The 14,022-nt window shown below is 33.7% G+C and overlaps 1 protein-coding gene across 1 annotated transcript; it reads left to right on the top strand.

Moving 5' to 3' along the window:
• Positions 1-3,108: 3,108 nt before the first annotated feature.
• On the top strand, positions 3,109-8,699 carry LOC111207083 (ABC transporter A family member 7-like). Its single transcript, XM_022704691.2, has 16 exons — positions 3,109-3,388; positions 3,491-3,878; positions 3,950-4,029; positions 4,119-4,263; positions 4,467-4,586; positions 4,681-4,805; positions 4,897-5,055; positions 5,908-6,070; positions 6,146-6,271; positions 6,359-6,442; positions 6,544-6,890; positions 6,972-7,172; positions 7,286-7,395; positions 7,541-7,625; positions 7,735-7,863; positions 8,130-8,699. The coding sequence occupies exons 1-16, from the start codon at positions 3,317-3,319 to the stop codon at positions 8,622-8,624; spliced, it is 2,829 nt and encodes a 942-aa protein (XP_022560412.1). The 5' UTR covers positions 3,109-3,316; the 3' UTR covers positions 8,625-8,699.
• Positions 8,700-14,022: the final 5,323 nt, after the last annotated feature.

Below are 14,022 nucleotides of genomic sequence, written 5' to 3'. Positions count from 1 at the left end.
ACGTGTGGATGTGCTCTTCTTATGAATCTTGCTGCATCCTTGAGGATTTTCATCATTTCCTTCTCAAAGTTGTCACAGATCTCTTGGACATCAAACTGAAGAAAACGCCTCCTTTGATCAGCCTCATCTCTAGATGATCTAGACTGCTCTCTACATCTTTGGTTTGGCCTCTCATGTGATTTTCTTAGCCTTTCCTGCACAGTAACAAACTCATCAAAAGTATTCAACAAGTTTTTAGATGAAGAATGAAAAATAGCTTCTTGTTGGGAATTTTCGTTGCTACTCTTCTTGAGAAGTCCAAACATCTTAACCTGAAAATCTCAACACAAAAGTTAGGAGATAAAACCTCACACTCTCAAGTGTTTAATCTCACTCACTCAAGTATTTCTCTCAGATTTAGGTGATCACACACAAGTTTCTACTCAATGTTCTAAGAGAACAAATCAAAGAATTCCAATGGGCGAATCCAAGCAAACAAGGGAATTTTCTCAAGATAGAAAGATAAGAGATTTTCAATTTTTGAAATCCGTTTTAACCACCTCAAAGGCTGGATTTCTTCTCAGCCAGCATGCTTTCTCTTCCACCACCAATCCCTAAATGAAATTTTCTATTTCTTTTTTTTTATAGATTTTTTTTTTTTTGATATGGTGGATGGTAATGAGGGGCCCGGATTTAAGAAAGGTATAAGAATAAGTGTTTATAAGAAAATGGAAGATGAGAAAGATGAATGAAATAGACAATACCGGAAGAGTGGCTCTGATACCACTTGATGAACCCTAAGGAACGAACACTCAACCGGATTGATAAGGAATGTATATGAACTCCAAAGGAGAACTGGATGGGATGAATGGTGACACAAAGGGTCGCGGATGGTCCAATGATATACTACCAGACTTCGATCGTTGTTGGATGTGACGCACCGGTCCAACAAAAGAAGGATCGAAACTTGGATATAACCTCACCAAGAAACTAAGAAATGTTCTAAACAAAGAACAAAGAGTAAAACTCAAAAGAAGAAGGAGAAATCGATTATTATTTCCAATGGAAGGGGTTACATACTTATAGAGTTTTGTAGTCAAAGACTTTAATGAGAAATGTAGAAAAACAAGACATAGAAAATATAAACTTGACTAGATCTGGTCAAGACACGGAAAATGAAGAAGACTAGAAAATAATAAAGGAGTCAAAGACTCTGATTTTGAGGCAAACTCGTCAAAGTAACCATTCGCCTACTGTCCAGGTTCATCCGAGCTAGCTCGGTTTGGTCGAGCTGGTAAACAAGAACGCCACCTTGGACCATGTCCATGAACCAAACAGGTCGATGCTCGGACCACGGCACATCAGTATGGAGATTGCATCGAGATTGTTGGTGATGGCAGTCAGTTGATTGAATAGACCGCAGCTGTGAATGAAAATGTCCAATAGGTCTTAGGCATAGACACAGTAGACAACAAGGTCAGACCAGTCTCCACAATATGGCGATGCTTTCGCTCAGACACATCATTGTGCTGAGGCGTATGAGGTGGAGATGTGAGATGTGCAATGCCATGTTGAGAGAGAAAACCCCTTAGTGCAACATACTCTCCTCCATTATCTGAGAAGAGAGTTCCAATAGACAAGTTGAACTTCTTTTCAACGAGAGACTTGTAAGCAATGAACACTTCTTTAACTTGGGATTTTTTTGCGTAAGGGATATATCCTAGTGTATCTTGTGTAGTGATCAACAAGAACAAGATAACATTTGAAGTTTTCAATAGAGATTATGGGTGAAGACCACACATCTGAAAAAAATGTATTCAAGTGGGCCAGAAGAAGAGATAGAAGAATTTGTGGATGGTAAACGGTGGCTTTTATTAATCATGCATTCAGAACAAGATAACTATTTATTTGAAGAAGTAATAGGAAGAGAAAACTGAGAAACAAGAGTGTTTAAAATAGATAAAGAAGGGTGGCCAAGTCTAGAATGCCAAGAGAATAGAGATGTTTTTGGATTGGATGAAGTGATCATGGCCGCTGCTCTAGGGAGTGAAACAGGCCATTCATAGAGCTGATTTCTAGTCTTGTCTTCGAGTAATGGGAGCCCCGTGCTGAGATCCTTCACCTGAAATGATGCAGGAAAGAATTCAACTGAGACTCCATTAGTATTACACAATCTATATACCGAGATAAGATTCTTATCTATATTTGGTACACATAATATAATGCTAGATTGCGAGTAGGAGTTGAGAGTGTTGTTGATGTTGGTATCACCGTGGAAGTGATATCTTTAGACGCAAGCAACTTGGCCTCGTGATTGAGTAGTCTCTCATGAACTTCAGTGATGCTTGGTGGAGTGTATTTTCCTTCGATCTGATCCACCACAGTTTTGTATCCTTCAGGAAGACCAGTGAGAATGATCTCAACTTGATCCTCATGATCATAAGGCTTTCCAAGGATCGCAAGTTGATCCAGCTTGGTCATCACGCCTTGAATGTATTCATCAATGGATTTGTTGCCTTTGGTATTGATCTTAAGTTGGTCTTTGAGTTGTTTGATATGGCCACGGCTGGGTTTAGCATACGTATCAGCTAGCTTCTCCCAGATCTGAGATGCAGTAGTGGTACGAGAGACCATCGGTTGAATGGAAGTTGTTATAGCACCATGTAATGCGCTATAAATCAACTTGTCTTGTCTTGTCCAGCGAACAAACTCTGGATTTGGGTTGATAGTATCACCATCGGTGATTGTTGCAGCAGGTATGTCAGGAACAGCATCAAGGTCACTGGCGAGAGCATAACCATCTAGCAAAGCATGGACTTGCAAGCTCCACATCAGGTAGTTGGTGTTGGTGAGCTTGGATACATTCGACATGTTGATGTGTAGAACAGAGTTGGTGTTGTTGAGGGAGATCACCTCATTTGCGGTTGTGTTGGATGAGGAACTCATGACGGCTAGGAAGTTTGAGAGCGTAAAAACAAAAATTAGGTTTTAGGAGAAGAGCTCTGATAGCATATAGGATTATGGAAAGTATTGTTCTTATTAAGTCTTTGAAGACTATATATACACATACAAGAGAGGAGACTAGGTTTAAGTATTTACAACGTAGTCCTTATAGTTATACTAATCTACATATCTTCTATACTAATGGTCGTGGGATCACTACTTGGCAGCTTCCTACATTGAAGTTTTCACGATGGTCACTTTCTTGATTTCGTTGACCAAAAGAAAAAGAATTAACAAAAGTAATCACAATCCTATTTTATTAAATGAGGAACAAGAGTAAGATATAAGAAACAGGCAAGGAGAAGACGATTTGGTAAGTCTTCTTCCTTCACCAATGGCGGATCCTGGTACTGCCAGTTTCTTGACGAGAGCCAATGCCTTGCTTAGGAAAAACTTAACCTATCAGGTATACGTTGTCCTTTTCTTTTTCTGAATCCCAATTATACTCTCCCTTTATAGCAGTTTCCTATAGTTCTAAGTCAACTCTGTGTCATATGTATTGATGTAGAAACGGAACATATGGAGCAACGTTCGGCTTATTATGATACCTTTATACCTCTGCGTACTTTTAGTGATCATTCAAGTCCTGGTTGATACACAATTTAATAACGCTGATGAAAATCGTTGTGGTTGTCAATGTACTGTCACCAATCAAAATGGAAAGTGCGTAAACAAGACTTGCGGTTTAGAATTTTCGACTTCGGATCAAGCATTATTTTGTCCCATCTCTAGTCCTCCAAGATGGCCTCCATTGCTACAAGTCCCGCGTCCTGATAGTCGCGCTGTTCGTGCTAGTTTCCTCCCAGACTTAGGCCTACCTGATGAATCTTGCAGAAGAACAAGAACTTGTCCTGTTACCTTACTTTTTACTGGGAATAACCATTCTCTTGGAGCAAGTATGTATGCCTAATGCCTCTGTCGTCTATATAGTTTTCAATGAATCATACTCTTCATGTGTTCTCTCTAGGCTTACTTGGGAATCTGCTACCTAGTTCTGTAGCAGTGAACTCCACTGATCCCTTGCAGGGTTTAGCCTATAATGTCTTGGTAAGTTCTATGTTCGAATCCTGTTTGCTTCCACTATGAAGTGTATAAACCTATGTCTTAGCTTTTCTTTTTGGAGATCATTTTATCAGGGTACAGAGATAGAGGCAGGAGACACCAATTATCTTGATCCAGGGATTTCCTTAAATCTTACCATATACAATATCCAATCTCGTTGCATTTCAAACGCTGCGTTTTCGTTCTCATTTGGAGAAGAACCTCTCAAGTTTAAAAAAGGTATTAAGTTTCCGATACTGTTGATGGTACTGATATGTTAACTATGTTCATTTTACTTTGGCTGTAGATGTTACCGAAATACCTCTTAATCATATACCCTCGGTTCCCCTGTATACATATCCCACCTTTGTTAAACATACTACTTTCCTTCGAAGGAGACATTTTTTTGGGACGACTAACTTAATGGTTTGTGTTAAAACCAGAGTTGAAATGTGCTCAAGGATTGAATCTCTGGCGAAATAACTCCAGAGAGGTCAATGATATGATATTCAAAGGTTATCGGAAAGGAAATTCCCAGGGGAAAACAAATGAGATTGCTGCAGGTTGTTGTTCAGCTTCTCTGTTATTTATGAATAACCATGTCTAATAAACACATGAGATTTCTGATTCTTCCCGTCTGTTTTCTTGTTTCCTTAGCATACGACCTTTTGAACACGGATAGGAACAACTTCAATGTGCACATCTATTATAATTCAACATACAAGGAAAACTCAAGAAATACGCCTACAACGTTGCTTCGACTTCCCCGCTCAGTCAATATGGTAAGAAATAATAACAATGTTCTCAAGAGATCTTCATCATTGCATCTTCACTATGATATTTTCCATGTGCTTACACTTTGCCAATCTGCAGGTGTCAAATGCTTTCCTTCAATTACTGCAAGGCCCTGGAACAAAGATGTTGTTCGAATATGTCAAAGAAGTGCCTAAAGTAGAAACTAGACTTCGTCTAGACATCGCATCTCTAATTGGCCCTCTTTTCTTCACATGGGTTATTCTTCTTCTGTTCCCTGTAAGTTTTCTTTTAATAGAGAACTTACTGTAGGCTTTCTTCCAAGAATAATCACCCTGATGTATATTATGCTTTAAGAAGGTTGAAAAGGGCAAAAATTTCTATTCCTGGCAGTCTTAAAATTTAGGAGCCAAATGATCCAAACACATTTAAACATTTAAATTTTGGGGGACATATTCATTCTACTGTCCCCAACACCTGCCATGAGTCTATCTAAGGCTGGACAAAATATACGAATCGAACGCAAAAACATTGTACCGAGCAGAAACTAAAAAATTATCTGAACAAGTTTAAAATTTTGGTATACGAAGAACCCGAACCAAAATATTTTGCGTACTCAAACATATCTGAATTACATTTATATGTTTAAATATATAAATTATCTTTAGATCTATAATATCAAGAAAAATATTCGAAATATTCTAAAATATTTAAAATAGTTCAAAATACTTAAAAATAGCAAAAATATCAAAAATTAAATATTTGAAAATAGTTAGAACTATTTAAAACATGGAAAATATGCTAAATACCTAGTTATTCTCCACCCAAATATCCAAACCTGACCAATTTTCATGTCAATTTATGTATCTAGTCATACATTATTCAAATTTATATGTCGTGTAATTTCATAATTTTTGGATTTTATGGTTTTAAGGTATATTTGAATTTTTGAATTCATTTGCATAATTTAAACGGATATCCAACTCAAAAAGCAGAATCAAATCTGAATCAAAATTTATAAATACTTGAAAAAGACTTAAATCTCTAATCTCCGAAACCTGAATATACCCCCAACACCCACCCTCCATCATAAGATATGCACTTGAAGACTTAGAGCCATTATGTATGCAGGTGATCTTGTCGTCATTGGTGTATGAGAAACAGGAGCGTCTTAGAATCATAATGAAAATGCATGGGCTAGGAGATGGTCCTTATTGGATGATTTCGTACGCCTATTTTCTCGCCATGTCCACGTTATACGTTATATGCCTAATGATATACGGGTCAGCAATAGGTAATGGTTTATGAGTTTGCTTTCTACAGAAAATTTCCCACTCTATAGGCTATGATAGTTTCTGGTTCCTTGCAGGGCTCAAGTTCTTTCGGCTTAATGACTACAGTATCCAGTTCACTTTCTATTTCCTTTATGTAAACCTGCAAATTGCCCTTTGCTTTCTAGTTTCATCAATATTTTCAAAGGTCAAGACATTAACAGGTACAAAAACCGTAGTTCTTGAATTTGTTCACGAACATGTCAGGGGCTAAAGGAATTAATGTGCATACTCTTATGTCTAACGTGTAGTTGCTTCTTACATATACGTGTTTTTATCTGGACTTGTGGGGGAGTTTCTACTCGAGTTTCTGATTGAAGACCCATCGTTTTCGAGTAAGTTATTAAGATTAACGTACAAGCACGTTATTTGCAACACTCGTTTATGCGCTTATCTCACAGTTGAAAACGATTGCTTCTCATCCTTACTTTTCCAGGAGGCTGGATTATTGTCCTGGAGTTGTTTCCTGCCTTCTCTTTATATCGTGGACTGTATGAATTTGGAGAATTTTCTTTCCAAGGAAACCTGAGAGGGGCAGATGGGATGAAGTGGAAAGATTTCAGTGATAGTGCAATGGATCATGTTTTTCTCATCATTATCGTTGAGTGGTTTCTCGCACTCACTGCAGCATACTATATCGATAAGATGTCTTCATCCGGAAAAGGCCCTTTGTTCTTCTTGAAAAGTCCTATCAATAAATCTCCTTCTCTGCGAAGGCCTAGTTTGCAGAGGCAAGGCTCCAAGGTCGTAGTTGAGATGGAAAAAACAGATGTTACTCAGGAGGTATGTTAAATGGATTCACCATATATTGCATGTTTCTTGATTATTCAGGCTCTGACATAGAGAAACAATTGTTTAAATCAGATAGAAAAGGTCGAGCAGTTGATGCTTGAGCCGAGCACAAGCCATGCGATTGTTTGTGACAACCTGAAGAAGGTGTATCCAGGTAGGGATGGGAACCCGCCGAAGTTGACTGTCAGTGGGTTATCCCTCGCTGTTCCTTCAGGAGAATGCTTTGGCATGTTGGGACCTAATGGTGCTGGCAAAACATCTTTCATCAATATGGTTAGTACCAAAATGGGCAAAATCTTTTGTGATTTAGCTTATAATATCATAAAGTGTGTGATAGATTATATATCGTGTAACTATAGTAATATGTACTGTCTTTTCCTAACCAGATGACTGGGCTCCTGAAACCAACATCCGGAACAGGGCTTGTTCGAGGTTTGGATATATGCAATGATATGGACAGAGTATACACCAGCATGGGCGTCTGCCCGCAGCACGAGTAATTGAACTCTTTACTTCCATTTCATCTTTTACCAAAAAAAAAAAAAGCCTTCCATTCAATTTGTTCTTCCCAAAAAAATGGCAAAAGAGCACATAGAGAGTATAGTTGTTGTCTTGTTCCCTTATTGTCTGCTGTGTATCAGTTTACTCTGGGAAACGCTGACAGGAAGAGAGCATCTGCTGTTTTATGGAAGACTTAAGAATCTCAAAGGCTCTGACCTCATCCAAGTATGTTATCAATCTTACTTGTCTAGACTCTGCGTTACTACAAAAGTTATTAAAATCTCAAATTCTGGGATCATCAATCGATCTCTGATCCTTATTTTCCTTTCATTAGGCTGTGGAAGAGTCTCTTAAGAGTGTCAACCTTTTCCACGGAGGAGTTGCTGATAAACCTGCTGGGAAATACAGCGGAGGTATGAAAAGGCGGCTGAGTGTTGCCATTTCACTTATCGGAAACCCTAAGGTACACTATTGTCTGATTATTTTCTGACTGAAGCGTTAGAAGAAGTATACCTAGAGCTAGAGCTGTCAAATAATCCGTCCAACGGCCAATTGAACTTTTCCAGACAAACCATTTTTTTATGTTGGGCTATAATTGGTCGGTCTATAATGGACAATGATAAAAAAGTTATCCATGCCCAATAAAGAACATGTCTGTGGACTGCACACTTCATAATAGGCCAGAGAGTTGAGGTCTATGAATCTTAACAAACTCCTTTTTTTTTTCAGGTTGTTTACATGGATGAGCCAAGCACAGGACTTGATCCAGCCTCAAGAAAGAACCTATGGACAGTCATCAAGCGTGCAAAGCAAAACACTGCCATCATCCTTACAACTCACTCAATGGAAGAAGCAGAATTTCTTTGTGACCGTCTAGGGATATTCGTAGACGGAAGCCTGCAATGCATTGGCAACCCAAAAGAGCTGAAAGGAAGGTATGGTGGATCTTATGTGTTTACAATGACAACCTCTTCAGAACACGAGGGAAACGTGGAAAGGCTGATTCAAGATGTCTCCCCAAATGCCAAGAAGATATATCACATCGCAGGGACCCAGAAGTTTGAGCTCCCAAAGGAAGAGGTTCGGATCTCAGAGGTGTTTCAGGCGGTTGAGAAGGCTAAGAGCAATTTTACCGTCTTTGCTTGGGGACTCGCAGACACAACTCTTGAAGATGTCTTCATTAAGGTTGCTAGAACGGGTCAAGCTTTTAATGTCTTCTCTTGATGAGATTCATAAGACGTCAATATTTGTTTGTGCATTTAAAATTGCTACTATATGATACAAAGTTAGCGATTGTAAGATTTTATATATATATATATATATATATATATATATATATATATTGTTACTGGAAATATGTCACATTTTTGTGGATTACACTGAGATTTCAAAACAATTGGTTTTACTCTGTTGATTCATAAATCCACGATCAACTTTGGGATTAGTTTTGCCTCTTAAGGTAATGAACCCCAATAATTTTCTTATCATTTCCATGTTTGTATAGTTTTTGGCAGTGCCGTGCACAACTATCGCAGGTGATAATGGAGTTTCTAAGTTTATGGGGCCCACATAAATAGCAAAAACCGATCACAAAAGGCGTCAGATAAGTATCGAGTTAAGTGGGTCTGACACGTTGCGATCCGCGATTGGTGATTTTTTAATTTTTTTTTTTTAATCAAACAAAAAAAAATTAAGAAACCCTCTAAAATTTTTACGGATAATCATGCTCTAAGGCAAATTTTAATCTAACTATATTTATATATATATTATATATTTTTATAAGGAAAATACCGTAGGATAGCATTAAAAAAAATTATGTCACAAATATAGCACCTAATAATCAAAATGACCAAAATGTTTCATTAAAGAGGTAAATATACACTTATACCCTAGGGTTAACTAATTCAAACCTTAGGGTTTAGAATTGAGGGGTGGAGATTTGAGATTGAGATTTAAAATTTTATAAAATAAAAAATAAATATTAAAATTTTGAAAATAAAAAATTTAAAAATAGTTTCAAAAGTATTTTCGAATTACAAAAAGAAAATTTGAAAAAAAAATAAAAAAATTTCGAAAAAAAAAATTTATAAAAAAAAATTATAAAAAAATTTCGAAAAAAAAAATTTATAAAAAAAATTATAAAAAAAGTTCGAATTTGAAAACTTATAATCTAAAACTATAAAAAAACTTATATTTTTTATTTTTTATTTTTATTTTTTTATTTTATTTTTATTATTTTTATTTTTTTATTTATATATATATATATATATAGGGTATTAGGGTCCTTTTACCTATTAAATGAAACATTTTGGTCATTTTCCTCTTTGTGGTCTATTTTTTTGATCAAAACTTGAAAATGGTCTATTTAGGAGAATTACCTTTTTTATAATAGTAGATATAATTTTAAATGATATAAGATAATAAAATGTCTAAAATAAAAATGATAGTGTTTAAAGAATTTTGATTTGTGAGTTTTTGTGCAGAATATTATATATATATATATATATATATATATATATATATATGAAATTATTTTCCAACTCCTTTAACAAATTCAGAAAACCATACTCATTTAGTAGAAATACTAAAAATATATATTTTCATATATCTTATAAAAATGAAACTACATCATGTTAACCATTAATATTCACACCACAAAATATGAAAAAAAATAATTATAAAATGTGAGTGTAAGAAGATTGTGCTGAAACAAATTTGATAAAAAGGGATAGTTGTGGTCTTTAAACTTGAATAGACAAAATTAAATATATAAAATGAAGGAAATAAAAGCATATTTTCTCGTTGATATTTGGTTTTGAAATCAGATAAAAAACATAAATAAATTTATTTTTGAACTATAAAACCAAGCGAAATTTTGGAGTTTTGGGGCCCAAATTTTGATAAATTATGTGAGGCCTGGGGCCGGTGCCTTTTTACTAACACTGTAAGCACGGCTCTGGATTTTGGTAAAGAGTATATTTCTTGGATGAGTGATGCAAGCAAAGACTATTACTTGACTCACACGGAACATAACTTTCAAAAATAAAATATAGTCATTGTCGAATACATGCCACTTCAGTTAAGTGTAGAGTTAATATATATGCCTTCTCTTGTTTCTTGATAATAATTATCATAAGTGACTATAATATGTAGGAAAAACTTAAAATATATATAAAAAGTAAATAGTATTTATGTAAAATATAAGAAAACTATTTTAAAAAAATATTTATACTATAGTAAGCTATACAATTTGAAATACTATGTTATAATTTAAACTATTTAATTTTTAACAAAATTAAATAATTTGATTAAGTAAAAAGTAAAATAAAATCCTGCAGCCTAAAGCACGCAATCACCTGGTTTTAATAAAACTAGACATTAATCATCGCCAAGCGCGAATATTTTTTAATTTTATGTATAACTTACTTTTGTATTTTAATTATCAAAAAATAAAATTTTCTCATTTTAACAAATTATATACATTAAAAAAACATTTAGTATTTTATTAATGTATATGATAAGTAGATTACACACTACTTTATTTTGCTAAACATTTTGATTTATATATTAAATTTAAATTTATTATTATTTAACACATCATCTAATTATATATGCCTCACCATGGTTATTTTTCTATTTACAAATGCAACTTTATATTTGGGAAGTTCTAAACTTTACAATTTTGCAAAAGGTATATATATTTAGGGGAAATTACAAAAAATGACTCGAAACTTGATTTTGAATACAAAAGTGTACCCCAAATTCAAGGAACAAATGCTAGTAAGGACCACTTGGGTTCCAAAAAATCTGAATTAGACCCATCCCTTTTTTTTTTTTACATTTAAATTTAAATAGAAATCTGACTAAAATAACTAAAAAACCTAAGGACTTAAATATATTTACTAACCTATGTTATTACTATCATACCCAGAATCCTACCCGGTTTCAGATCTGAAATTCAACCCAACTTTCACCTAAATTTTCTTTTTCTTCCCCTTTTCTTCTCCATTATTAGTTCTTTCACCATAAAACAAAATCAAAAATTTTCTTCAACCATTCACTAATTTTCTCTTTCTTATCTCAAATCGATCAACTCATAGAAAGATTTAGTCAATTATATATTATCCATAATCAAATTTCATCTTTTACATACGAGATTCAAGATAATGAAAAACACATAGTATTACTAGTACAACTAGTACAACTCCAACTAGTGCAACTAGTACAACTCGAATTAGTACAACTAGTACAACTAAAACGAGTATAACTAGTATAAATATATTAAGCATAATCTAGACATTATTTGAGAAGTGATTTTTTTATGCGTCATCACCATATTCATTCTCACCAAAAAAAGATGACATGACTTTGAGAAATTATAAAATGGCATTATAATTTCTTTTATTTATTATTTTCAGTATATGAAAATGCTAGAAAAGAAGATGATGTAGAACCAATAAGACATATTGGTCTAATCATCTCCGCCTGCATGTGCAAATATATGAATAGTATATTTTTAATAATATTTGATTTGGATGTTGATACGTTTACAAGTTGTACTAGTTTACTAGCTGTACTAGTTATACTAGTTGTACTATTTTTCGGGAAAAATCATCTTCATCTTTTTCTCTCGAGACCAAAAAACTAGATGCAGAGCCAGAAAATTCTTCAAATATGGCTCTATAACGCGAGTCACCGGAAAGAAGAAGGTGAGAGCGCCGACTACGAATAAGAGCGACTCACCGGCGACGAACAAAAAAGAAGAAGAAGGGTGTGTCCTTGTCAAATCCAACCAAGCGACCTTGGAACTACGAAAGAGAAAGAACATCTCAACCGAACACTCAAGGTGGTCTTTCCCTGAAACCGTCAACGGATGCGCCATCTCAGCCCACTAGTGAGCCTATAAATCACCAAATTAATCCGAAGATCCTCTTTCTTATGAATTTTTTTAGTTTAAATTTACATTTATTTTAGTCAATACTCGACATTAGTGTAAAACCACAATGTTTAAAACATAATACATTTAAAACGTGATACACATTTAAAACAATACTATATAAAATAACAAGTAGTTGTACTTGTTTTCTACTTATATCAGCTATAACATAGTTGTACTAGTTTTTAAGTTGTATTAGTTTATGCATAGTTGTACATTAGCTGTGAAATCGAAAAATATTAGTTGTACCACATAATAAATAAAGTTACTTCAGTTGTACCACTTATTTATGTTTACTTGTTTTCGCCCGGTTACAATGAAATAAACAATTTTGTAAGAATTTAATTCATTTATGTTTTCCAAAACTTATGTGGACAAACAAGTTAACAAACCTTAAAAGTATAAGGTAGATCATGTAAATTTATGAAATTATGAAATAATTTTCAAAAAAAATAATTCCAAAACTACAAATAAATTAAGAGAATATTTTTTAGTACATACTAATTGGGATATTTGATTGTTTTCTCATATGGAATACCAAAATTGTTTTATTAATTTCTGAAATGTCAAAGTTGTACTAGTTTTACCAGTAATACTCGTCTAATATATAATAAAATATATATCAATTGTTTATATGTCTAGTTTTAGGGGTTTACCAATATTTTAACATCATAACTTTGTAAAAATATGTTTGATGTTTGTTTATCATAATAATATAGCTAATGTAGTTAATAAACCTTAAAAGTAAAAAGTATATAATGTAAAATTAAGAGTGTAATGTAATAATTTAACCAAAAAATGAAAAATCTCAAATAAAATAGATGAAATTTTGTCTTCATATACCAATTATGATATTTTCTTGTTTATTTCATATGTAAAATATGATTTATTAGTCGTCTTAATTATAGTAACTACATATAATACATAAATTATAACATTTATATACTAGTTATACTAGTTATTCAATTTTTAACATGTTTAGTTGTAAGAATTATACTAGTTGTACCCAGTCGAATGTGAATAAAATAAAGAAGATTGTGTGGCTGTGAGTTGATCACGTGGTTTAGATAAGGAAAGAGAATGAGAGTGAAGGAGAGATGAGTGAAATCGATGGCCAAAATTAAAACATGATGAGAAGATCCGACGGTTCATGATTAAGTTTCATTAATGGAAATCTTGTAATATTTCATCCATTCTTTCCTCTCATGATCTAGTGGCTCTCATTAAAACAAAAATGATTTGATCGAAGAGTTTATATTGACTCATCATTAATGGCAAAACATCATTTACCCATACTTGGTTCACGTAGAATAATTTAGGTGGTGGGAGATTAATTTTTGGCCATTTGATCCATATGGTATTTTTGTCTCAAATTCAATCAAATGCAAAATTAACCCAAAAGGCTAGTGAAATTACAACAACCTCCTTATGACTAAAAATAAAACATGTATTAAGTTTTACCATTATAACCCTTCGCGTGAGAAAACTTATAAATAAGTCTTTTCAGAGAAGACTTCTTTGTAAGTCTTCTCGTTCAGTAGATCTTAAAAATAATTTTACCTAACATGTGTTTAGTTTTGTGTATTAAATGTTATATAAGTTGATTTTAAGTTTAATGAATTATTTTTTGTTATTTTGTTGATTATTTTATTAGGTTATGGTTTGGAAAACTTATTGAAGAATTTC

This window comes from Brassica napus, chromosome C1, assembly GCF_020379485.1.
Source record: "Brassica napus cultivar Da-Ae chromosome C1, Da-Ae, whole genome shotgun sequence".
In the NCBI taxonomy this organism is placed as follows: domain Eukaryota; kingdom Viridiplantae; phylum Streptophyta; class Magnoliopsida; order Brassicales; family Brassicaceae; genus Brassica; species Brassica napus.
The sequence above is the reverse complement of the archived record's forward strand: the minus strand, read 5'-3'. Positions and strand labels throughout refer to the sequence as shown.